This window comes from Sciurus vulgaris (genome assembly GCF_902686455.1).
Source record: "Sciurus vulgaris genome assembly, chromosome: 8".
Taxonomy (NCBI): domain Eukaryota; kingdom Metazoa; phylum Chordata; class Mammalia; order Rodentia; family Sciuridae; genus Sciurus; species Sciurus vulgaris.
The window spans coordinates 101,081,809-101,109,753 of NC_136468.1; the positions used below are offsets into that span (position 1 = coordinate 101,081,809).

The 27,945-nt window shown below is 36.5% G+C and overlaps 1 protein-coding gene across 1 annotated transcript in view; it reads left to right on the forward strand.

Moving 5' to 3' along the window:
• The window catches only part of SUGCT (succinyl-CoA:glutarate-CoA transferase), a 755,391-nt gene that overhangs the window by 639,030 nt on the left and 88,416 nt on the right, over positions 1-27,945 (forward strand). The window contains 1 exon segment of the mRNA XM_079151764.1: positions 18,137-18,200. Within this exon segment, the coding sequence (XP_079007890.1) occupies positions 18,137-18,200 (64 nt within the window).

The window sequence follows — 27,945 nt, forward strand, 5'->3', positions numbered from 1 at the left end:
CTTATGTCTACCTAGCATTCTTGGTTGTTCCTCTCTCCTAGTAAGAAGGCTGGAACTGAATGTAATGGCCCAAACTCAGATCCAAGTGCAGCAAGTGGTTTATTGATCTCTTCGCTGAAGTCATTATAATGCAATTTGAATTTGTATTATGCATGTTTATGTAAAACATAATTATGTATAAATATATACAAATCATAAATATGCTTAAATTATGTAGTTATATTTATCTCATGCATGAAAAGTGAATTGTAATTGGAACCAATTCTATATTCTTTGATTGGAAAGGCAAATTAGAAAGATAAAATACTAACGAAATTATTTCTATTTAAGATTTGAGAAAACAAAAGGAAAAATCATTTTAAACATCTGTGTGCTATAAAAGGGGTCTTGGTTGTATTTTCCAGGAGCCCATTTTTGTAGCCTTGTGAAAAGTACTCAAAATAGTTAGAATTGGAAATGCTGGACTTGAGTAGGAGGAGCCCTTTCCAATTCCTGTTCCCCACTTCTCACTGCAACCAGGCCTTGCTTTCTCTTGCCAATATAGATGCAACAGGTGGTCTTCTCATCATCCATGTTACATAGAATCTGCTTTTCAAAGTGTGTTCTGGCAGCATCAGCATCACCTGGGAGTTTGTTAGAAATGCAGTCTTGGAGCTGGCTATGGTGGTACATCCCTGTAATTCCAGTGGCATGGGAGGCTGAGGCAGGAGGATTGTGAATCAGTGCCAGCCTCAGCAATTTAGGGAGGCTCTAAACAACTCAATGAGACCCTGTCTCTAAACAAAATATAAAAAAGGGCTGAGAATGTGATTCAGTGATTAAGTGCTCCTGGGTTCAATCCCCAATACTAAAAAAAAAAATACAGTCTTGGAAATGCAAACCTACTACATCAGCCCTCTAGGGGATTTTTGTGCCTGCTGGAGTTGGAGAAGCACTATAAGATGTTTATTTGTGAATGAATGGAAGAGTGAATGAATGCATGAAAACTGCAAGATTTTCTTTCTTCAGTGCAGTCTTTTAAACATATGTATTATCTGAAACTATCTTCTTAGAATCACAATTTCTAAATGATATAGTGCATTTTCTATTCTGGTAGAGAGGTACTGGTTTAAAACCTTCAACCATTTTTAATCTTTTCAGTTTCTGTTTCCTTACTTTTCCTTCTAAACAAAACCCTACCTATAGGTAGTCATTGTAACACATTCAGGGTCATACATGACATCCAGCAGTATGAGCCTCTTCTTTCCTGCAGCTTTTCCAAGCATTCACTTACAGAATTTTTCTGTTCCCTTCTCTCCCCTCCCCTTTCCTTCCCTTCCCTATCCTTCTCCCACTCCCCTCCCTCCCCTTTCCTTCCTCCCCTTCCCTTCTCTTCTATTCTCCATGCTTGGCTTATATATTCTTTCTTAGTGAGAATCCTTTTGAAATTCTATAATTTATTGTTTATGCCTACCTTTAAAAGCTTGCTTCCATCAGACATAATATAAACCTGTACATTCTAGAATCACTGTGATCTTGGTGAAGACCACACTCTTTTCATGGAGAAATTAGATTTGCCCTATTTCTACTTCCAAACCCTCTTATAGTCCTGATTTGTGAGGATACACTTTTTTTTTCAGACAAGGTACCCTCAAAAAGAGTAAGAGAATATAGAACTTTATAGAGAAGAATAGTAAGCAGCTCCTGGTGAAATAATAGAAAACTTGGCCATCAGGAAGGCAGTAATTATAAGTCAATATAGAATTGGGATAGAGAGATATGGCACTTGGCATTTTCAAGTCAGATCCCAACTCTTCCACTTAAACTAGCTGTGTGGCCTTGACAAATTATATACCTTATCTGTGCCTCAGTTTGTTAACTGCGATCAATCGACAATGAAGTGAATTGATATGATGACTGACTTATAATAAGCACCCACTAAATATTGGCAATGATTTCCTAATCTGTACTAATCTGCTTACCTCAGGCACTAATACTTCCTTGGATGTCTATAAAGGTGAACATGTTACATTTCAGTATAGAAAGTCAGGGAGAGATATTGCATTTGGAACAAGGTGAAGGTGAAGCTGAGTTGCCAGGTTTATTTTGGAGGACATCAATCATCTCACAGCTACCATGAAAATATTGTAACTGACTTCATGGGTGCTATTTGGAATAGGCGTTTTCATGTGAAAACAAAAGTGATTGTGGGGGAGGGTTAGTACCCATAGCCAAAGAACTGTGCACTAAGAAAACAAGAATGATAGACAAGCAGGGTGCAACCCTTGCATGGCAGGTGAAAGATGAATGTGGTACTTAAGCAAGGTTCTGGAGACAATAGTGTATGACTGAAAAGTCTACTCCAACTATGTATACTGTGTTTTGAAAAAAGGCAAGGCCCCATGGACTGTCAAATGTGGAATAATATATTAGTAGGAATAGTATCACATTGGTAGTAACTCCTTCGCTCATCATTAACCCAGGTAGTAACTTTTTCTCTATTCAAGGATCTCCTGACCTCTGAGATTTCTTTTTTGCCTTGCACAGTATACTTTTCCATGCTAAATAAAAAGGTGTCATGATTTCTTTAGCAGGAAATCTATTATTATTGTCCCTTGGAAGTTTTTCTTTAGCTTATCCAAGAAATATAAATTTATATTTGCATTTGTAAGACACAGTTGTTGGTTCTCTAGTCTCAGTAGATACAAAGCTGTAGCACTTTGGAAACTGTTTGTCAAGCATCTTTCATTTTCAGCAATGGAATCTAACTCACTGGACTGCTCTCTTCTCTTGTAAGCAATTTTCCTTTAGGTGAATCTCAAGGTCTTTACAATCTCTCTCTCTCTCTCATCCCATTTAATTACAAATGAACACCATTGTACCTAAAACATTGCTTTGTCCTTCATCTATGATGTCTTGCTGAGGTTCAGCAACAAAGGACTATATCCTTCCCTATAGGCATGATTTCTACCAAACTGGTCATCCAGCCATTCAGATAAGATTGAAATTGAGTTTTTCAAACTCTGATCTTTCAAAAACAATGTAGCTATCAATTTAATATAACTTGTTTTATTCAGTTCTGAATGCATGAGTCATAAAGTGGAATTATTTAGTTGTTCTTGGCACCAAGAGAATTTTGGCTACCCTAGGAATGTTATAGTTCTAGGTATCTATGTACAAAATAAGAAAAGTATAATTTCTTTTATTTTTTTTTCTCTTAGTATTTAGGATTATCTTGTTTACATAAATTTGTATTCTGCATTTTTGTTTGGTGACTTTCTTCTGTTTTTAAACAACTTTGTGAATATAATTTTAGTATCCCCATAATGTTCTATCATACGTCTGTACTTTTTTTTAAAATTTTTCTACATTTTGTATATGTAGGCAATCTAATAATGCTACAGATATGCTGACACAAGTACCTTTTTATGTAAGTCTTTTTACTTTTAAAAAATTATTTCTTTGGAACAGAGATACAGATTAGGAATATTTGGTCTAAGGGTACATTTTTGAACTTCTTTATATATATATGACTAAACCCTTTTCAAAAAGATAGAAATTTACATCTTAACCTTCAAGGTAAAAATTATGTATCTCTTTCCAACCTTGAAAATTATGCCCTAATTTCAGAATGTGCATATTTACAAATACTGTACATAGATGGTATTTCACAGTAGTTTTATTCACAAAATAACTTATAGTTTGACTTTAAACTATGCTCTTCTTTAATTGAACTTATTTGTATGAGACTAATTTGATGCTTAATATAAAGAAAAGTTTCCTGAAAGAAGATTCACCTGTGGGAAAAGAGAGCTTTGCAACTTGCCTGAATATATATATATATTATATATATATATATAATATATATATATATATATTTGCAACTTGCCTGAATATATATATATATATAATATATATATATATTTTTTTTATACTTACCTTATGTTAGTAAAATCTGAGACTTCCCAATACAGCCATCTCACTAGAATGCTGACCTAGGTCTACTCAGTGGGGGCTTTTACACAAGAGAGACTTCTTGAAAAAGGCTTTATGTAATGAAATAATAACAACAGTAATTTCAGTTAAATTGATTTAATGCAGTATGCCAAATACTGTTTGAGTTTTATAAATATCTACATACTCCTCTCAATTACCTTTGAAGCAAGTAGAATTCTTATAGTTGGATTATTAAAGTAAGTTTGGAAAGAGCCTTGGAAGACATTAGCCATTTGGCAAGTAACTGAGCTAGAAAGTTTGACTCGAGTTTATATTCTTAGTCACTACTGTATGATGCTGTAATTTCTCCTTTGATGTGATCAAAAGTGAAGTTCATTCATATTAAACTTAAGTCTGTGATATCTAATACTATTTACTCCAATTCAAGACAAATTTATTAGCATTTTCTATGTGTCAAACAGTGGATAAGCACATCAACATATTTATTTATTTTTAGCTAATACTAATACTTCTGTATACAAAGTACTGTGCTAGAGGTTAGGATGTAAAAGTAAATATGCATAGTTCCATTTGTTGGAGATTTTATGTCTGCAGATAATTAGAAACCAAAGTGATAAATGCTTTAATGTGTACAAGATTAGAAGAAGAAGTACTGAAATGCTCCGGGCTGATCAAATAAAACTTCACAAAAATGTGCCATTCACAAGAATGGGGCAGTATACATGTTTTCAAAAGAATATAAAATGGACATGTATGTAAGTGAGAGAGTGGACACATTAAAAGTCAAGGATGCTTGAAAAAATGTAATGCTCAGGAATCTACTAGTGTTCTAGTCCTCATTTAGGTGAGATGAAGTGGAAAATGTGGTCCCATCCAAGAATGTGAGGGAGTTTTGTCCATGCTAAAAAGTTTGGTCTTTATCCTATAGAAGTCACAGTTTGAATGTCTATAGGTACCAGACAGTCCATGAGTGATCAGTAGGAAGTGGCATGGTCTGTGGAAAACAGGAAAGCACATACCACAGCTAAAGAGAATAGCTGCTTCTCAAATTGTGTAGGTTGGATCCAGGGATTTCAGATTCTTTAGTTTTTCATGAAAATTCATAAATGCATACAAATACAGATTTGTATGCAAAATCTTTAAGTTTTTAGTCTTCCAAGGTAGGGTGAAATTTGGGTCAGGGTGTTCAGCTCAAAGTGTTTTAATTCAAATAATTCTCTTAAAAAGACTGTGAGGTAGATCATTATTAGCACAGTTTTTAACAGTGTAGAAGCTGAAGTTCAAAGGAGTTAAAAAAACTTTGCCTGAGACCTTTCATCCATTTAGTGGCCGAAACAAAATTCTTGAGTCTTCCTTCTATGAGTCAATGCCTACTTCCAGATAAAACCAGGATCTTCTGAAATACTTATACCTTATTTAGTTTCCGAGTACTCCTATGTTATAGGAAAACAAAAACAGAGCATTTATAAAACATGCCTTCATACCTTAAGACAAAACTTGAGAAAATCAATATTTAGGAGTCATTGGACCGTAATAGAATCTAATGAATGAACCAAGAGTGAAGATCATATGCATCTGCATTCACATAGTGCTCATCCCCCCCAAGCCTCACCTGTGCAGGAGTTCAGAGATTTGCATAAACAAAACACTCAGAAGGAAGAAAGGTAGATTTGATACAAAAACAATATTTGGTTTTAAGTTTCTACTAAGCGATTGAGAGTGGCAAAGCTACTTCCAAAAACCTGCAAAAATAAGGTGAAAACCATTATATTTCTTTATGAAAACAATTAGAATAAAATACCATCTAGTAGTTGACTTCAGTCTGTTGCTCAAAATATTCCTGTCTCCAGGAGACTTGAAATCCTGTTTGAATTACAATATTGTGTAAGGTTTTTGTTTGTCTAAGAGTGGCTTATTTGCTTACTTGGGAGTACATGAACTAAACTGAGAATTATAGTTCCTGACAATCTCTCTGGGTGTAACTCAAGAGCTAGGAGACAATGTATCTTAGAGCTGCTGTATGAATTACTACACAACTGACTAGCTTCAAGTACCAGCTATTTATTGACTGGCAGTTCTGGAGGCCAGCAATCCCAATCAAGGTGTTGGCAGGCATACTCTGAAGGCTCTTGGGGAGGATCTTTCCTTGCCTCTTTCAGCAGCTGGTGGCTATAGGTGTCCTTGTTCTGTTCTCTGCCCAGCTGGTCACATTGATGCTGCTTTTTCTGTACATCTGTCATTGCGTGCCTCTTTCTTAGACATAGCATTTAAGGCCTACCCCATAATCTGGGGTAGTCTTATCATTTAAAATCCTTAATGTAATGCTGTTGGCAAAAACTCTTTTTCTGAATAAAGCAACATTTACGAATTCAGGGGATTAGAAATTGATATGTTTGGGTGGTCATTATTCACTCTTACAAACATATAAGGTTCAAATCAAGATCTGAAAAGGATGTGTCTTTAGCCACAGGACTCAGTTCTAAGGGGAGACTTCACTGTCAGCAGAAGATCAATGCCCAAACCAGACATATGATAGAGTCATATGTCATGTTTAGAAATAGGAAGACGTGGCACAGCTAGCAGCTAAGAGGCAGTGTTTCCTAGTACACTGAAGCAGGCAGAGGCAGCAACCTCTGTTCTGGCTGTTTCTTGATGATGCCACAATGCCATGAAGATGCAGGCTGAAAATGTGCAGGTAAGGCAGGTTGATGACACATGATTAAAATTATGAGCCACTTGGAGTCAGCTGATAAAACACATGTATCTGAGAGGCCCAGGCCTCACTCTTGGTTGGGCTCATGACTCTCAGTTTCATTTTCTGTGTCTTACCATCCTTATCCCTCTGCCCCACAATCTGACTAATTCAAGCCAACATTTTTATATATGACTCAGCTTTTTCTTGCTGATAATATCTCTGGCATATCCAGAGGGTCCCTAGTCCACAAAGTTATCGTGAACCCTGCTCATGTTTATCAATATTATCTCCCCATACTTGAGTCACGGGGGCTCTTTCCTAAAATAGTTCTCCTTATCACTTTCCCTGGAGCAAACATGCATCTGCCAGCAATGAGCAAATCATTTGCCGCCTAACACGAATTCTCACGAAAACCAAACCAAAAGGTAAAATGAAAACAATGTATTGTTTCATTGCCTTAGTGCTTTTAAGTCTCAGAGATGTGTTAGTTAATTAGTTAGTTACCATCGCGGTTCTTTTTTTCTTTGAACCTGAGCAATTTTTTTTTGTTTTTGTTTTTCTTTCTTTCTTTTCTTTGTAGTAATCAATCAGATGCAAAGAGGATATAGTTTGCAGGGCCCGTGATCCATCTGTAGCCACTGGACTGTCACCTGATTGCCTCTTGGGTGGTTTTGTTTCTCTGGAATGACTTATATAAAGCCAACATGTGACATTGCTTCCTCAGGGTAGAGGACCGAGTAATTGTCACATTTATCAACTGCTACCCTGTTTGAGGCTTTTCAGATATCTTTGTGTGCTGCGACGTCACTTCCTCTGTGGTTTCCTGATGCTGAAAGTCTTTCCTGATTAAACTTACACTGTATCATGAGTGATAAAGAGTCTTAAACATATTTGGCATGCATGACATTATTAAAGAAGAAATTAAGGAAGCAGATGTGCAGATGTTAATGCTTTGTTACATTATGCTGTCCCTTGTATTCCTGTGAACTTTCTAAACAAAAGCTTTACTGCACCAAATAAGAAGATGCCTTATTGCAACTCGATTCCAAAGATTTAACTCCCATAGAATGTATAGCACACCTACCATCAAGGAGACAAAGAGGAAGACATATATAAAATATAACTTGTATCTTACTATACTGATTTTCTTAGGCAGCACTAGTGCCAGCACAAGAAAGGACAAAGTGCTAATGGCAATCACACAGAGTATTTGGTGTTGCCAATGTTCCTTTCTCCTTAAGTCTCTTTCCCCCATGTCAGGAGCACTAGAATCTCAGCATAGTGGGAAAGGACACTGGATACTTTAGATAGGGTAGTGTGGGAAAAAGATGGCAGGCTCTGCCCTCAGAAACTTTTCCCTTGTACTCATGATGTTTTCTTCTATAAAATAGAAGCAATCCTGGTCACTGTGCAGTTAAAATGAGACAGAGCATGCAAATGATTGCCCTTAATAGTAGGCAGGTGCCAGGAACAATTCTCTCGCATTCAGCCCTGTCCTTTATTCACATCAAGCTGCTTAGACAGTGTAACCCGGATATGCCTATTACAACTAGATCCAAAATTTACAAAAACTGTGCTCACTCAGAGCCCACATACTTTTCTTTGGTCACACTATGTTTAAGTCCAACAGAATATTTTCTTCTTCAAATTCTCTCATTTTTTTGGTCCCCGAGAGATGAGAGTGGCTGGCAGTGATCCATGTTTAAGTGATAATTTCTCAATAAATGAATGTTAGTGAGAATAAAAGTTTGCTTTGATGAATTTTGAAAAGGACCAAGAGCTATTCTACTTAGTAAAGTAGATGACTTCTGCCTCTCAGTCTGGACTCCCAAACCCTTACTAGAAACATTAGGGTCTTTGGGGGAGAAAAGGACTATAACTAATCAGAAAGATAAGACATTTGAGCCCTCCTGACCTGTTTTTAGTGTTAGGCAAAAAATCACAGTTTTCTTAGCAGGCAACTGGAGAATCATAAGAAATGAAGGAGTTACGTGGTTCTCACTGGGTGAAGACAGTACACATCATTGCTCTGCTCACTGCCTTTTGGAGTGGTTCCTATTGCAGAATTTTGCAAGCCCCTGTGCTGGAGGAGAAAGAGTGCTTTACCCAGTTTTCATTAGAGTTTGTAGCAACTGGTTCTGGGATAATTTAATTAACGTTTCCACGGCCATGGAGGATGGGATTAAAGTTGTAAGTCTGAACTTCTAGTATCCTGACTTTTAAAGTTGATAAATCACCTTTACATTTCCCTGAGTTTTATTATATTTCCCATTTTATTTAATAGTTGTTATTCTTCTTATTTCCTGGGCTAATTAATCTTGGAAAATATTGAAAACTCCAATTAAACCTCAAAAATATAACTTAAAGAGGGCACAATGATATCTGGAGGGCGTCTGTTCCTGACAGTGTGGAGGACTACCTGACCAGAGCAATCTACTAGCACAAAAATGATTAGAAAGCATTACACAGAGAAGAGTATGTGCAACCAGCACTCCATGCCCCTTGTCATAGAACTCAGATTTTATGGGTCATAAGAAATTGAGACAGAACAACTTCACTGAGGCCCACAGTAGATGGGAGATTCAATAGAGAATTTAGACTAAAGCTTGGACATCCAAAACTTAGTATTCTCAGTAGGTGAACTAGGTTAAAAACAAACAGAACAATTTTTTTTTAAATCTGCATTTTGAAACCTGCATTGGAAATTGAAGATGGAAGCAATAGAGATTCTGACTTGTTTTGACTTTGGCTCTTGTAGGGAAGATATAAAGGGAAATTTTCCCATGAGATGACCTATCCATAAACTTAACTGTTCTGCATATAGGCAGGAATTAATTCCACTTGGGACCCAAAAATGCTCAAGCAGAAAATTTAATTTGATGTGGTTCTATTTTGGTACTATTTTCCTGAGCACTTGGAAAAAAATGCAAATCATCTCTGGATAAAGCACAACTACACAGCAGACAAATTAAATATTAGACACAGTGGAAGAAGAGACACAGTGGAAGAGAGAATTTATGATGTGGGACATAGACCTGAATAAATTTAGTTAGAATTCATCCCAGAGATATAGAGAACACAGTTACAGAAGATGTAGAGACTATAGAATGATAAGTCTAATATATAACTAATATATGTCTCATATAAATGTAATTGAATTTACTAGAAAGGCTAGGGAGATTAGAGGCAACATTTGAACATGGTTGGGAATTTGTCATAACTTTTGGAGCTGATGTAGTGGTGCATGCCTGTAATCCCAGCCACCCAGAAGGCTGAGGCAAGAGGAGGGTCAGCCTCAGCAACTTAGCATGACTGTTTCACAATGAAAATTCAAAAGGCCTGGGGACATAGTTCAGTGGTAAAGCACCCCTGGGTTCAATTCCCACTACTAAGAAGAAAATAAAGAAAGAACAGACTTATAGAGACACATTTCCTCCAATTCAGGAAGTCCTGGAGACTAAATAGATTAAATCAATATTTGATAGATTAAAGAAAGGGAAATTGAGGTCTAGTTTGATAGTGGTTAAATTTTAGAAACTAAAGACATACAGAAGATTTTTAAACCAGTCAGAGAAATAAATATGGATTACCTACAAAGCAATGACAATGAGACTCATGGCTAACTTCTTGAGAACAATAGTGAAAATCAGGAAGAGTGTGCAATAATAGCCTCTGCCAACAGAGAATAACGGACAGTTCAGAAATGTACAATCAGCACGACTTCTTTCAGAACAGAGGACAAACAAACTTTTAGGAAGATAACAACTAAGAGAATTTACTGTCAGCAGATGACTAAGGGACTTCTAAATCTTATTTTGCAGGAAGAGGGACTATAATCCCTGAAAGAATACAATACCTAAAATTAAAAAAAGAAAAAAAAAAAAAAAAAAAGAAAAAGAAAAGTGAGTTAAAACTATGACAAACATGAAATAAACCTGTAATCCTAGTGGCTCAGGAGGCTGATGCAGGAGGATCGCAAGTTCAAAGCCAGTGAGCAGCAACTTAGTGAGCATAATAAACAACTCAGTGAGACCCTGTCTCTAAATAAAATACAAAATAGGGTTGGGGATGTGGCTTAGTGGTTGAGTGACCCTGAGACTGATGCCCGGCACCCCTCCCCCCAAAAAAAAAAAATGAATAAACTAAATACCACTGATTTTGAATTAAACAGTGTTTAATTTTTGAATTAAAAAAAGGATTCCAAACTATTGAACTCCATACTGTAACTATAGTTCACAAGCTATATCCTGAGGTTCCCGTGGCATCCCAGCAAACAAGCAGGAGTACCACAGGATGTTTTCATTTTCTAGGAAAAAATAGAAACATCTGTTGGCCTCAGCACAGCATGCTAGCTCAAGGCAGTTCAGTTTCAACACAGCCACTACTCGCCTTTCAATGATTTTTTTCTTTTCTTGTGCTGCGAATGGAACCCAGGGCTTCTCACATAATATGTTTCTGTTCTACCAGTGAACTTCCCCTCCAACCCTTCAATGACGTATCTGGCAAACTAGGTTTTTGAATAGATATAGCTATGAAAAAGAGCAAGTGTCAAAAGAAAATCAGTATTGAACAAGAAATAATGACTGAAGTAGCTGATTTTATTCTAAGATTTGACAGGTGTTTTCATACTTAGCATGGACACATGCTATTAGACAACAATTGTGGTAATTTAGAAAAGAAATAAAAATGTCATTTTTTTTTTCTTTTAATTTGTGTCTATTACTTTTTAAAAATCACTACTAAGTTAGGGCATAAATACCTATTGTTTTCACCTAATTGCTTAAACATTCAATATACAAAACAAAAGGTTTTCCTTTTTGCTTAGTAGCATTGAGAAACAAATTACCAAGGTCCTAAAAATACAGGGAACCAAGAAAATTTGGAAACATCTGTCATATAAGTTGGTAGGAAGATAACTGGATAAATGTTGTTTATCTTTTGTTAAGTATGGAACTTAAAATTTCTGGAGGAAAAGAGTAGTGAAAGTATGGAGTCTCTATTTTTCAAGCTAATAAAAGTGGGAAAACAATCTCAATCTCAACTAAGAAGAGATTGGCTTTTTTTTTTTTTTTTTTTTTTTTCTCAGTGAGACAAAATACAGGCACCAAATAAATTAAAATGAATTAAAACAGATCAATTCAACGGATCAATTAAAATAGATCCCAATTCATACACAGTAAATTCTCTAGTTAAAAGGCAAAGATATAATAGGATAAATCCCTGCAATTTTCTGTTTTCAAGAGACATACCTAAAACTAAACTCAGAAGGTCAACTGTATGAGCATAAAATATATAAAGAAAATACACACCAAAAATAAACTAGTATACTTTTCCTAATGTTAGACACTATGAACTTTAAACTATGAAAGTTGCTTTTTGAGCAATAAAAATTTTAATTCATCAGAAAGATATTGTTATTCTCAAGTTGATAAATAATAAATAATTTTAAGATGATAAATTTGACAACTTAGTGGAATGGTAAAATTCCCATAAAATTATTGAAATTTACTCCAGATGAAAGAGAACAATCTGAGTTGTCCTATCCATTAAATTTTTTTGTTAATAATGAAATAATCTTCAATTATTAGAAATCTCACAAGGTAAGCACCTGTTCTACGTAGTTTAAAAACAATTTTCCACTAGCTATGGAAGGACCAAATAATTCCAACCTTTCACAAACACTTTCAGAAAACTGGAAAAGAAGGGTTATCTAACTCACTTTATAAAATAGTTACTCTGGATATATAAACCAAATAAGGACAATCAATAGGAGAAAGAAAAATTATAGGTCAATATCATTCATGAAAATGTATGCAAGAAAATTTTAAACAGAACATCTGAAAAATTAGTTTGTTCTTGAAATGTAAGTTGACTAAACATTAGAAAATGTCTTAATTTTTTTGTTAACATATCAATGGAGAAAAAAATGATTATTTCAGTAGAAGGATAAAAATACTTTCCAAAAGTACACATCTAAAATAAAAGTTCTCATCAAACTAAAAATGGATTCCTTAACTCAATCAAGTATTCCTACCATACTTAGGCCCAAATATAACTCAATGATAAAATGTTATCTGCATTTCCTTTAAAATTAGGAACATAAAAAAATGCTTTCTACTAACACTGTTCATCAATACATTGCAATTTGCAAGGCAACATTGTAACTTGATAACTGAGTTCCTGAAAATGAATAAATCTTGGGAAGTTATAAAGCAATTTCATGTCTAGAGAACTCCAGGGATTTATTAAAAGCTTAAAACAAAGAAGTCTTTCCTTCACCCCTATAAAATAATGAGACCGCAAAGAGCCACCTACTACTTACACAATTAATTCAACTTAGTGTTTTAAAAATACAATAGATATTTATTAAGCATCTATCAGATAATGCTAGGTAATGGTCATGGCTCTGGTAATGTAGCACAGGACAAAACAGATATTATTATGTAGCAGACTAATAGGTACTTTTAACGAAATATCTCCCATACGGGGCTGTGAACTTTCGTAGGGCATGGACCAGGTTTGTTTGGTGACCTAGTTTATTCTCAGCCCTTTACAATGCCTGGCACATTAGTATGAATCTAATACTTGTTATTAATTATTAGTCATCACTGTTAATTACTTAATCTATGTTTATTGCATGAATATATGAATGTGCCCCAAAGCCACACAGTTGCTACTTGGTAGAGCCAGAGATTGACCCAGTCTGTTGACAATGGTGAAAACAGTTGCCCCTTCCTGTGAACTTAGCCTGGAGCTTGACCTGTGCTCAGTGTATGTGACCATACACTTGTCATCTCAGTTAATCCTCAAACTCCCTAGAAAAAGGTGTTATTATTCTTTGATTTACAGTAAGGATTTTGAGCCTCAGAGTACTTAAGTGCCTTGCCCAAGATCACTTGCTGGGTCTGTCCCCTTCATAATCTGAGCCACTTTGGGCCCAAATCCTTCTCTTTTCACAGCAATTGTATGTGTAGTGCCAGAGGATCCTTGGCTACCTCTAAGGGAGCAGTTTAGTTTATTAACTAATTGGGCCTCCTGGTGCCAAGCAATCCGTTTGACTGATTTTCTTTCCACACTGAATTGACTAATTTGTTTTACAGCAGTGACCACATCAGCTAGTTATTTTCATGGTAAATCAAATCATCCTTGTCCATTTCTTTGACTAAGTCTCCAAATGCCAGGAATCTGGCTAAGCACTGAGGGTCAGACACACCTAAACTATAACACAAGGTCAGCTGCTTATTAATTGTGAAATCTTAGACAAGCACTTAACCTCTTTAAGTTTTCTTCCTCTGATCTGTAGAAGTGGAGTTCATACTAATTCCTGCCTAGTCTGCTTAATGAGGTAATCGAATCAAACAATTGTAAATAGCTCCTAATATAATGCCTGATCTCTCAGGAGTTTTGTTGTGCAGTAGCTGCTGTTACTATATTTATTATTGTTAGTGTTAATCTCAACATTTAATTTTAGTGTTATCTTTAGTCCGCTAAAGAGGACTTTACTGACCTTTTTGACCTCTAGGTCATTTAATGATCCTAGGTCATTTAACTTCCTTCCAATATAGGCAGAGTGAATTACTTGCTTCTTATTGGTTATTGTTCCTTCATTATGGAGTTTAAATTGTGTTATAAAAATTGGATCAAGTCCCTTATTCCCTACTCTCTCTTCTAATTGCAGTCACTTTTAGTATAATTTCATTCATCTTTTTACTGCCACCTCCTCCATTGTGCCTAGCATATCAGTGTTCTTTGAAGTTTACTGAACTGAATGACTAGGTCAAATGACTATTCACAGTGAATGGATTGGTCCATTCTGTTGCTAGTGCCATTGATAAATTACTTTGGTTCTTCTATGAGTAAAGACAATAAGTCTTGAACTAGATCTCTTGCTTTCAATAAAGTTTTTCGCTGTCTATATAGAGGATCAATTTATAGTTTTTGTTCTTTTTTTTTTGTCTTGCTAGTGCTACATTACAAACTTTTTCCTCTGCTGTTCCTGCCATAGGACTTTATAAAAAGGCTCCTTTACTTTCATTTAAACTTTTATTTCCCACATCACTTTAAGGTATACATTTTACTCTTTCCCCCATCATTAATACATTACCATTTGACTCTATCATTAGGCTGTCAATCTGTAAAACCCTGGAGGAAGAAAGAGAGTCCTTATTTTAAATAGGCCTGATACTTTGCTAAAGAGGTTAGTGCACTATCTACAATTCTATTCTTGTCAAGAATAGGCTTTTGAAATTTTGAAGAGAAGAAATGAAATTTAGAAGAGCTACCAAACCATGAAAGATCTTGGAAGAATAAAAGAAGTAACAAGGAAGGAGAAAACAGTAAAATTCAAAGACATTGATTGGCAAATGGACAAAGTTCACTATGGAGTTCCAGGGAAGGTCCTTCCTTGCCTTATTTTGAAGTAAGTTAGTGGGCAACAAGGAGTGCCCTGGACAGTCGAACTGAGGCTAAAGGCATGAACTTCACCCTAAGGAAAAATTGTGTATGAAGGTTACTAAAGATCATGTTCCTCGTCCATTGTTAGGGTCAGAAAAATGGAATATTTTAACCCTGAATTTTTAGGGTAAAGTGGTAGAGATTGGCTCATTCAGTGGGTGAGAAAAAGAAAGGGGACTATTTAGTGACCACTCCCCAGAGAAATGTTTTGCAGGTGGTAGGAGCAGGTAGTTCCTCCATTTCCAGTGAAGTTTGGGTGAGAAAATATGCCTGAAATAAAGCAGGAGAGATTTTTGTTGGGATTCAGACAGACCTCCTGGGTTCTTAGAAACTCAAAACTGTTACTAAGCAGAACAGAATTCTCCCTACAAATCAGGCTGGAGAGTTTCCCAAGATTCTGAGTCTTAGGCTGGGACAGTACTGTTTTCCTGAGACAGCACTGCCACAGCCTCAGTTGTTCTCTGGAATAATCTGACCTGATTCACAAAGAAAGCCTATGGAATCTTATTAATCTCAGACTTTGTATAAACAGTCAGTTCTTTCTGCAGATGGGAGCCCAGAACAGCCCGTTTGCTTCATAGTTGCACTCACGCTACAGCAAATGAGAAACTGCAGTCAACCTGTTTTGCCAAACATAAGAATTTATAGTTTTATTTAAAACTGAATGGTTTTTGATGTGAAAGAAGTAATCAGGCTACAGTTTCATATTGAAAATATTATATACAGACAGCAATAAGGGTAGAGGAGAAGGAAGTGCAGTCCCTTGCACTGCTTTCCTGAAAATATTCAATCAACTGCAGCTAGGTTTGCTTCACGAAACTTTGACATATGTCCCTTGACCTTTACCAACTACCCTTTCACGTTTGACACTTAACATTTGCTACATGATTAAAATTCAGCGTTAATTAATTTCAACACTATCAGTTAAGTTATATTTAGCTAAGAACACTCACTTTTGTCTTTTGTGAGTAGCACAGCAGTGTTATTACAAAGAGGTAGTCAGGAGGGCAACAGAGATACGAGAAGAGAAGAATGATTCAGTGTGCAGATAATTGTTTCGAGTGAAATTTAGCTTGGTATTTTTGTTCCTGTCCTCAGTAGAACTGAGATTTAGCACCTCCCGCTGGCATTTAGCCCCCACCGTCATGCAGAAGGAGGCTGTGCTGGGTGGATGCTGAGAACGAGCCACACCAGAATTAAATTATAGCACAGTTCTAACACTGGCAAGAATTTTCTCTGGCCAGCTCTTGGGTACAAACCTGGTGATCCCAAAAATGAAGCAAGGCATTGCTTGAAAGGATCTCCATATGGTGTGTGGCCTCATCTTCCATGAAGAAGAGTGACATGGTTGTTTAAGGAGCATGGCCCCCAAAGTGGTAACCACTCCCAAAGAAAGCAGTGGAAGCTAGAACATTGAGCCTAGTACAGTTGTAGTTCTGTGCTTTAAAAGGTCATCCATGAAGTTGTATCACTGGTGACATTCCATAGAACACCAAGAAAAGCTTATTAGGAATGGATAAAACCCTCAAAATTTGACCTCGTTCACGGAGTCTTCCAAGTGGAAAAAAACAAAACAAAGCAAAACAAACATTTTTATTAGCTTCTCTCTTCCATATTCTTTTACTCTGAGAAGAGGTTGTGATAAGTATGTGGAGAGGCATTTCTTACTTTTACCTGAAGCTCAAAATGCTATAGAATACCTTCAACTATTACTTACTGGGATGTTGGCATGAAATTGTGGTCCATAAATTTATTGAACCACTGAAGTACTTTTATCCTTTAGATGCACATACAGGACAGAAAGAGAGGGGCCCTTCATTTGGTTGACAGTGTGGGTGAAATACAATTTATATGTAAATTGCTAATATGTGTCTTGCTTAAGATCTCTTATTATATATTAGTTTCTTTGAGATAGTATATCCACCTGGTTGTTTATACAAAACAAAACAAAACAAAGCAACTTTGTAGCATCCTTATTTGTATATTATGGAACATTTTGCTTCCTGTAATTTAATTTTTTTTTCTCCTGAAGTTAGTCTCTCATCTCCTCTACCTACAGTTGGAGGGCACTTGATCTGTGGCAGATTTGTTTTCCTACCCACTTCCCAGAAAAAAATCCCTGCCTTCATTTTCCAGTTTGAATAGTCAGGTGACTCAGCATCAGGATACATTTCACTAGTCAGGAATTGGCAGAATGTCCCTGGAAGACTAAACTAGCCTTAGGTCTTAATCCTGAGCCAAGTCTACCTTTGTTCTTGATGGAACACTGAATACCTATCCTGGTCACACCACAAAGAACCTAATTGGTCCTATAAGATGGGATCCCTGGCTTTTTCTTAGTTATTTTCATTTCCCACTCCAGGATAGTGAAGTTCTTATTTCTGAAATCCAGTCTTATGATCGAACTCTTAGTATAATTAAAAACACCCCTGATTTAACCTCCTTATTCAGACCTCTAACCTGGGCATCCTCTGGGTTCCTTGTCACCTAGCTCTACTGCTATCTTGTCAAGGCAGCCCTGCATTCTTCCCATCTCCAGCAGTCATTGGGCCTTCTGGACACTGATTCACCTTTCAAATTGGGCCGACTCCCCACACCTTCCTTGAATAGGCTTCTAGGAGTTCATTGCCACCCCCATTGGCTCTTCTGGTCCAGATCTCAGGACCCCCCAGTCTGCCCTGCTGCAGTGACCTTGGCTAAATCCTGCCATGAGGTGATACAGGAAGAGACTGAGTTTTAATATTCAAGAAGCATACATAGAGAATAGTGCAGAGAAGAATCATCCACTTATATCTAGGAACAAATAACATTTTTTTTAAGAGTGGGAAGGTTTTATACAAATGTGGTTTTCTAGTTCTTAGTCTTCTAGTCTTTTTCAGCTTCGCTTGATAGATGATAAGAAGAAACTGAATTTGAATATTTATTTTCAAATCAAAATTTAAGCATCTCTATATTTTACAATATTTTCCTTCAATGTACCCACCCATATATATTGAGATTGGAGGTAGTTTTATCTTACAAATTATTTTTCTCTTGTTTTTCCATTTTAAGGTGCTACACAATGGCCTCATTATGGAAATGAAACATCCGACTGTGGGGAAGATTTCAGTCCCAGGTTTGAAAATGTTTGTTATTTTCCATGACACCAACCTTCATTAATTGTCCTACATGTTATTTATTGCGGGTACCTAGTGATTCCCTAAAAAACTTATCAAGGCATTATCCAAACTTTCAATTTTGGATAAAAGGAGAACCCTACAACCAGACCATAGGAATGTATACTGAGACTACAGAGCTGTGTCTTAGCTCTGTGGAATGTCTGATTGTCTCAGTGACAAAAAATGTTTGTATTTCCTTGCTCTGTTTTGTGTAGATACGTACACATAAAAGTACATTATGTAATTACCAACAGATAATAATAGACTTGCAAATATTAAGAAATAGAGTGGGGTTCATATGAGAATGAGAAAGAAAAACAGGAAAGAGAGAAATGATCTTTTTTTATTTCAGAACTGTGGTTTAGGGTATGGATCTTGGCTTTGCAAATTGAGAAACTAAATGTTTTCATTAAACCCAGAATAGATTGAATTTTTTTTTAAGTTGACTCATACCAGACAAACTTACCAAAGACTGCTGCTAAAGTCAAAATGCCAACTTTTTCATTTCCAGAGGTGGTCTCTTCCTGGTAGCTAGGAGTCTCATGCCCACTCTCAGAAGATCCTGGTGGGTGGTTCATCCAAACTGTAGTGAGAGCTATGAGCAGTGTATAGCCCCACCTGACTTAATCTCATCATAATATCATCACCTTTCATATATGTTGTCTCTTTCTTTTGGGCATTGCATAAAAATACTCCATGTTCTTCTTTTAATCCTTATTTTCTAGTCTGTGTACAAAGCATGTACTTATAATTTATTTTCTTCTTATACAGAGGAATGGAATTAGCTAGAATACAACCTTTGTTTTTTGTCTTCCTGACACTCTTGCCTAGTCACTTTTCTGGAATTTGGATAGTCCATTAACTTCCTAGTCACCTCATTCAAATGGCACAGAGCATGTACTTCTGCAGGTACCTGACCTCATTTGTTAAATAACTACTATTGTTAATTTCATTCTAAGTATAATCTAATTCTAAGATTTGGGGTCAGCTTGATAATTTCCTACAACATACCAGATAATGAACATTGGCAAGCAGAAAGAATAAGAAGAGGGAAGAAGCTGGGCATGGTGGCTCATGCCTGTAACCACAGTGGCTTGGGAGGCTGAGGCAGGAGGATCATGAGTTCAAAACCAGCCTGAGCAACAGCAAGGTGCTAAGCAACTTAGTGAGACCCTGTCTCTAAATAAAATACAAAATAGGGCTGTGGATGTGGCTCAGTGGTCAAGTGCCCCTGAGTTCAATCCCCAATATTCCTCAACCAAAAAAAAAAAAAAAAAAAGGGAAGAATAAATAATGAACAGAACAAGTTGAATGAGAAAATGTGATGTACTGCTGTGTAAAAAATGTTATGTATGGATTTGGAATTTAAAAGGCTAGGTTCACATGCCATAGGGAAATGCTATATGGTATAGAAAGGTGATGCAAATGTGTTGATAAAAGCTAAGATGCACATTCATTCACAGTATTGAATATTTACTATGTGCTTTGGGTTCTGAGAATAAAAAAATAAATAAATAAACCAGACAACTTGGCCTCTGGCCACTAGGAGATTGTGATCAATGGAAATGTAACTAACAAATGTTTATAATGAGAGGAAAGAATCATGTGCTGTCACAAAGAAAAATGGGACAATGGCAAGGGCCTTAAGTGATTCTAATGGTCAGAGAAACCCTCTTTGAGAGGCTGACTGATAAACTGAAAGCTGTACAAAGGAGTTGACATTTGAATAATATGGGAAGAGCATTCCAAGCGGTAGGAACAAATAGCATATGAAAAGATCCTGAGGCAGGAAAGAGCTGGGTGTGATTTAAGCCAATATGAAGGAGCAGGAGGCAGGAAATGAGACTGAAGAGATAGGCAGAGGCTTGAGTCCTCACTAAGGCTGGGTTTATGCTAACTTTAAGTAGAGGGTGAAAGGACACAATCTATACCTTAAGGAAGAAAGGAGTAAAATTAGGAAGTTATTGGGGTGTAGATGTTGATCTTATTAATTAGGGTCCTAGAAATAAAGATAAAATGTAGCAGGTTCATCAAAATAAGAACTGTAATCATAGTGCTTAGAGTCTGAGAATACTTGCAGTGGCATTTTGTCTTGTAGTTTTTACTTTTTTTAAGAGTTGAACTGATTTTTTCCAAATGAAATCTGAATAACTAAGACACATTGAAGCAGAATTTGCTGATTGATAGATTAGCACTTTAATTGTTTAGCTTTCCTTCTTTGAGCCTACCATGGTATATGAGTCTCCAAACATCTCTCCTTGAAGCCATGGGCCCCAAGCTACAATTCAAGAATCACTGATTTAATTTATTAACCTTACACATTTACAAATGAAGTCCTCCAGTCATTGATATCCCCAGTGCATGAGAAGAAGAGCACATTGTTAACATCATAATGAGGGAAAAGATAAGTCAGTGGTCAACACAGAATGAATTAATTGGATGTAACTGTTTATCAATCAACCAGATGTGAATTTACTGACTTTCACGGTAACAGGAAAGGGGAAAATGTTATGGTTTGGATGTGAGGTGTCCCCAAAAGCTCATGTGTGAGACAATGCAATGAAGTTCAGAGAAGAAATGATTGGGTTATAAGAACCTTAACCCAATCAGTGTATTAATCACCCGATGGGATTAACTGAGGGGTAACTGAAGGAAGGTAGAGTGTGATTGGAGGAGGTGGGGCATTGGGGGGGTGTGACTTTGGGGTATAAATTCCTATTTGGCAAGTGGAGATTTTATTCTCTGCTTCCTGGTCATCATGTGAGCTGCTTCCCTTAGCGACACTTTTCCACCATGATGTTCTGCCTCATCTCAAGCCCTGATGAATGGAGCCTGCTGTCTATGGACTGAGATCTCTGAAACCATGAGCCCCCAAATAAATCCTCCTCTACTCTTGCACAGGTTGGGTCTTTTAGTCACAGAGCAGAGAAAAAGCTGACTAAAACAAAACAATAATTTTTTCCTCAGAATTCTGAGAAAGGGAGAATACCCCTTTTGCTCACTTTAATTTCTACATGTATCAGGTAGCTATTATCACAGTAATACTGTGTAACAAAGAACCACAAAATCCTAATGGCATTCAAATATAAGCACTTATTTTTTTTGTGCTTGTGGATCAGCTGGGTGGCTTTGCTTCTGGTTGTGAGTCTGGCTGGCTTGGTTGCTCACTGCAGGGTGAGCTTAGTTCTGCTGTGTGTTGCTCATGGTTTCATGGCAAATGCTGAAGAACAAGAGGGCAAACAGAAATCATGATGCCATGTTAGTGTTGGAGTGGAACTAGCAAACCTTTCTGACTGCATTCTGTTGTCCAAAGCAAGTTTTGGGCTATATTCAAATGGGTAGAAAAATACACAAGACCTGGTAAAGGGCAGGAGCACAAGGAGGAGTAAATAATTAGGACCAAATATTCACCACAATGAAATTCTCATCTTGACAGAAACTTTCTGTGTTTTAACCTCCCTTTGGTAAATTCTATTTTTGTTTCCTTAATTTCTATAGAACTTAGGCATCTTTTTGGTATGTCTTTCTTATTGCCTTAGCTTATATTCTTCCTCTAGACTTATCACTATGATAATTCTTCAATCTGAGAAGAAATGAGTATGTCTAGATTATTTTTTGAAAAATAATCTACTGGGCCTCTGGGTGCAGTAGTGCAAGTTTATAATCCCAGTGGCTCAGGAGACTGAGGCAGGAGAATCACAAGTGCAAAGCCAGCCTCAACAAGTTCGTGAGGTCCTGTCTGAAAATAAAAAAAAATAAGAAAAGGACTAGGGATGTGGCCTAGTTGTTTAGTGCCTCTGGGTTCAATTCCTGGTACTAAAAAAAAAAAAAAAAAAAAAAAAAAAAGAGTATTAGTGTCTCTTGAGGGCAGTACATGTGGATTCTGCATAAAAGGTGAATGACAATTCTGCTCATAGACATCAGACAAGAAATGCTATTCAGCCTTCTATTTCAGTATATTCCAATAAGAGACCACTTGGGACAAAGGATACTAAATGCAAAGGAAATTTATCAATAATCAAATTAATTTTTTCTGAGGATTTTAGCTTATATTGACTATATTTATGTTAGCTCTGCCTCTCTATGTGAGGTATGTTTGAATTGGAGACCTCATGTGTACTCATGAGAATTTCCTCAGATTCTCCCATTAATGTCAATGACATGAGTCTGCCAATGAACGAAAAACAAAGTGGGGTTAAAGATAACTTTACGCTACACTGTTTTCTGGTTGTGTTGTAGAGACACATTTTGTATTCACTAAGTGTAATTCTATAGATTCAGACATAAACACCTGCATCTTCACATTTATAGTAAAAATTCATATTAAACATTACTAAATTCTACTTATTTACAGTCCTTTTTTATTAATGAACTTTTGTGATCTGTAATGAATTGTCTACACATTGTACTAATTTGATCAAAGTATTTTATATTTTAGACATTATTCAAAATTTGTCTCTTGAAGAACAGCAATAACATCATGCAGTATTTATTGTGCTTTCTTTAGAGCTGTATAAATCCACATAGCATTCCCCCCAGGCTAGAAATCTTTTATAGGAGCCTGTTGATTAATACCTTAAAAGTACTTGTCAACGGTGTTTAAAATACTTTGATCAGGGATGAGAAATTACTTACCTCTTCAAAATCCTTTAGGCTACTTAAAATAATAATTTTAGCTGTTTAGTACATTTAGTACATTGTCTCAATATTTGTAATCATTATCAATATTAAAATACGGCATGCAGTATGATCTAAACAATTTCCTTTATTAATTTGTCTACTGTGAATACTCCCTTTTAATATCATTTCCCCCCACCTTTATCCTTAAAGAAAAAAGAAATGTCATTTGTGTATGTAAATGACATAGTTAAAGCATGCAAACTAGTATTCATCAATTATCTCTAAATATAAGTTGTAGTTATGCTAATACTATTGTTCTTAATTTCATATATTGTTCATTAAACTACTCTTTCATTTGAGCTTTAAGGTCTATTATGCAGTTAAGTGTGAAGAACTCCTGAGAAAAATTATCAATGGGAGTATAAATGAGAACACATGTCAAATCTCTCTTTGTCAGATTTATATTTTCTGGTGTTCCAAGGGTCCTACTCCAAGATAGGAGTACCTGTTAGTTTGAGCTTACCATTGGTTCACTTTATTAAGTTAGATACAAGTATCTAAGCACCTTGCACAAATTTTCTCATAATTAACTGATATAACCTGCTACTTTGTTCTGTACTCTGTATAAATTCTGGAAAGGAAGCTGGACAAGCACAGCCCCTCACGGAGTATGTGGGAAGCAGACATGAACAACAGATAGAGGAAAGAAAGTTTTCCATGGAGAACAGGAGACTGCTGGAGGATGCCCTGGGACCGCAGACCAAGAAACCTTGCCTAGTGTATGGACTGAGGAAAGGTTTCCTGAAAGGTGAAATGTAAACACACGGAAGTCTGAGTGTGAGGCACCCTGGAGGTGCTGAGAAAACTCTCTGTAAATTGGGAGGGGGCAGGCTCACAGTTACCCTGGAGGGGGAGCCAGAGGCCAGAAGAGTAAGATCTAAAATAGGGCTCATGGCCAAGTTCCGAACACACGGTTGATTTCAAAGCTATCTATGCTAAAGTTTCTGAGTGTCCTGCTGTCTGAGGAGTGAAAGTGAGACCTGAAAACAGAGCTTGAATAGGAATCTCAGTGCTGGCTTAGCAGATCTTCTCATGGATTAATTTTAGGAGTAATTTCTGTCTCTGTGGAAAAACTCATAATTTCTTGAAATTTCTATGAAATTGATTTAAAAAAAAATGTGTGTCTATTAAGTACTGAGATGAAAAGACATATCAATGTTCCCAACACAACATTTCCACAACAAGAAATCAGTCATTTATAAACATCACCTTATTTGTCCCTGGAGTGGAAAGATTTTTCATAAATTATCACATTCCAAAGGACTGCCAGTTTACACCAGGACATCCATCATTTGCATCTTCTTCAGTAATACCGTTGACCGTTGACCATTGACCTTTTAGCCAGAGAGAAGCATGCTGTCCTTCCACATACTGTGGAGATGCCAAAATAGTCTTGGTGCTGAGTTCCAAACTTCAAAAGATGTCACTGAAATAGAATTTGATGGGTGACTCTAAAGTTTCTCACCATAACCTTTTTCAGACACTTCCCCATGAATGTGCACTGTGGTTATTCCATCCCAGCTGCCCAAGTGGGAAGCGCTAATTGGTGGGCCTGTCAGTGCTCTGGAGATGACACGGTCTTCCAAGCATATAAAAGAAGTCTAAATTGAATTGCCCTCGTCTGCTGGTCCCTGAATCTGTGTTTTTCAAAAACCAGCTCCAAATTCCATTAAATAATTTTTTTTCTTACGTTGTTTTCCCTGTATTTTTTTTTTAATATTCACAGTTGGAACCTGTATAGATTTTTAGGCAGTAGGTATTGAATGAAGGAAGAGTAGTCATCATTATGGATTCATGTAGCTAGAACTCAGTTATTGGGATATTGATGTTTGGAATTTGAGTTGAATTTTTAAGAAGCTAAATTACTTCTTAATTTGGTTATCTGACATATTGTATTTCTGAATGTTTCCCAAGACCTTTTATAAATGGTGATCTAAAACACCTTTCTGGGGTTGAGACAGTATGCTTTCCTAAGCTTGTAGAGAGCAAATGTGCTATCATTTAGAGTCCCATCAGGACCCTCTACTCCAACTTAATAAAGTCTTCTGGATGAATATTATTATTAAGATTATTGTATAAAACATTTTAAAAGATGAGTTGTGACACATGTATATAGTACACATTTTTTAACAAACAGACCAGCTACCTATGGAAGAGCTCTGAAAATGATTTATTTAACATTTTTTAGTTATCAGTTTGAAGAATGTACAATAAATGGAGTGACCATCTAGTCTCTTCCATGGTTATAAATTTTCCTCTTCTGGGCCACACAATTCTTCAGCTTGCCCTGTTACTCTTAGATTTTTTTTTTTTTTTTTTTTTTTTAATGTTTCTGAAATCACATATCCTCAAAGTGCAGTTAAATTTCTATAATGGATAGCAGCAATGGGGAAAGCTGTCACAAATCTCACTGGGAAAAAGAAAAATTAAGAGGAACCAAAGCTCCACCTTATATTCCACCATAAAAATTTAAATAGGTTGGTCCTGAGAAGGAATTCAAAGTAAAACCAATGGGAGAATGAGAAGTGAGATAAGTTATTTCCTCCATAGAAAGGCCTTTCAGATGACAACAGGAAAAGTGTGTAAAGTTTTCATGTTGTATGTAGTGCATAATCTGTCTTCTAGAAAGAGCATACTCCTTCAGGGATCAAGTTAGGCTGCAAAAAAAAGGAAAGAGATGAAAGGAAGTCTGTCAACAGAATGAGAGAAAGCTGGCAGGAAAGTGAATTTTCAAAGCGACTAGCTATGGTACTTCCCAGAGTCCTTAATTATTTTCAACATTATTAAACCCCTAACCCATGGCAGGGTATAGAGAGTGAAATCAATCAGTATATTCTCAGATGATTTGACACTGAGGGCCTGCAGCCTTCTGTGGAAGTCCTTTTTCATTGAGGCAAGACCTGAGACATTGTTCCCATTCAGTGAGAAATGAAAAGCACAGTGACTTTTCTTCCTCACAGAAGTGAGAGGAAGCAGGGGAGGCGTGAATCCCATCCCCACAAATGTCTTCTATCAGGAACCAGAGAAACTGAGAGCCAAGTTACTGTCGTGGGTATTTCTTAGGGATCTCCATCAACTATGCTTATCTGTGCCATGAGGAAGAAATATTTTGTGAGACCTGGACTTTCGCTAGTGGGGAATTCATGTTCTATAAGTTGGGACTGGGAAAGTGGCCAAGAACTCAGTTTCTATCAAACGTGTGTCCTCATCAACCACACCCGAATGGATTTCCTGATAAGTGACTCTGACAAGACTTGTTGTAGATCAGCCCTAAGTTATCAATGGATTTCTGGGGTGCAGAGTTGTTTTTACTATGAGGAAGTGATATATATGCTAAAGAGTTTTCCTGGATGAATATTTAATTGGACTTATACATTCTTTGGAATATTTTTTCAACTATCACTATGCAGAATAATCCCTAAAGTCATAGGTATGTTTGAAATAATCTGAGGGGATCACTGAATGTCCAACCAAATAGAGAAATCAAAACAAAAACAAAATAAAATGGCACAGGAAGAGTGGAAGCCTGCATGATGGTAAATAATTTCTTTTTTTGTATTGTCCCAAAAGGTGGGTCAGACATCTTTCTGGGATCAGTTTTTGAATCTCTGCTGTATTAGCCGTAGCCAACTCTCATTGGTACTTGCTGGAGTCTTTCTGGATCAGTTTTATTTACTGGCTTTCTGATAGGTCTATATGGAATAAATTAAATTAATTAAATGTAAGTAGACATGTAAATCCATTGGAGAAATTACAAAATACAAAAATTTTTTTAAAATCTCCCAGTTTAGACTTCTACGCCATGGAATTTTGTTGGATAATTAGGAAGTTACATTATCTTTGCCTCCAAATAGCTTCTACTTGGACTGAGTTGCTTGACTCCATTGCTGAGTTTATTTGTGATTGGAAACAGGTCATTTTAGTCTTCCCAGAAGGAAAAGCGGCTCTGCTTTCCTCCAGCATTGCCAAAAAGAGACACTTCGGTGCATGTAAAGATGACAGTTGGACTGAATTCCATAGCCAAATTGTTTTCTTTAGATATAAATCCTTAACATGTCAAGACATATTCTTGTTAAGAAGACCTAGCCAGAGAAAATATTAAAGGAATAATCCATATATTCATTTAAAAATGTCATTGTTTGATTTTAACTAAGCACACAGTGTTAATACTAAAAAAAAAAAAAAAAAAAAGATGTTGGTGGTAGTGAAGAAATGGTAGTAAAGGAATTAAATAAAATCCTCCAGATATATTAACATAGCCAGTAGATCATGTGCAATATCTCACTTGTCACATTACACCCAAACCCTAAGGATCCTTGGGCACTGCTGGGTTGGTGGGCCTCATTGCTTATCCCCTAGCTTGAGCTGATGCTGTCTACTGGGTGTGTCCATTGTGGATCAACTTTAATGACATAATATCTGCTTGTTTTCACATGTTAATCTAGCTACAGCTTTAGCACTTGTTGTGTTTCTGAGTTAATCCTCTGAATAAGATTAAGACATCACACAGAAGAAGAGGAGGCCTGAGGGGCCCCAATCTTATTTCCTAGTCTGTCCTTCATCTGGATGTCATGTGAGTCAAGAAGGCTGGGTGATAGTCAGAGTGGGTAGCCCATTAGTCTAAATACTCAAAGTCCTTGTGTCTATTAAGAGTATACACAATAGTCAAACTGTAGAACCAACCCAAGTAACTATCAATAGATGATTGGATAAAGAAAACATAGCATGTATACACAATGGGGTTCTACTCATCCATTAGGAAGAACGAAATTATGTTATTTGCTGGTAAATAGAAGGAACTGGAGGATATCGTGCATGAAATAAGGCAGAATCATAAAGTCAAGGGTCAAAATGTTTTTTCTTATAGGCTAGCGAGAAGGAATTACAAAGGAGGATCTCATCTCATGGAAATGGAAGGGAGAAGAATAGTGTGGAGAAAGGGGATCCAGGGAATGGAGAAAGGGAGGGAAAGGGGAAGAACTGTAGAATGAAAGCAACCCAATTATGCTGAACACATATAAG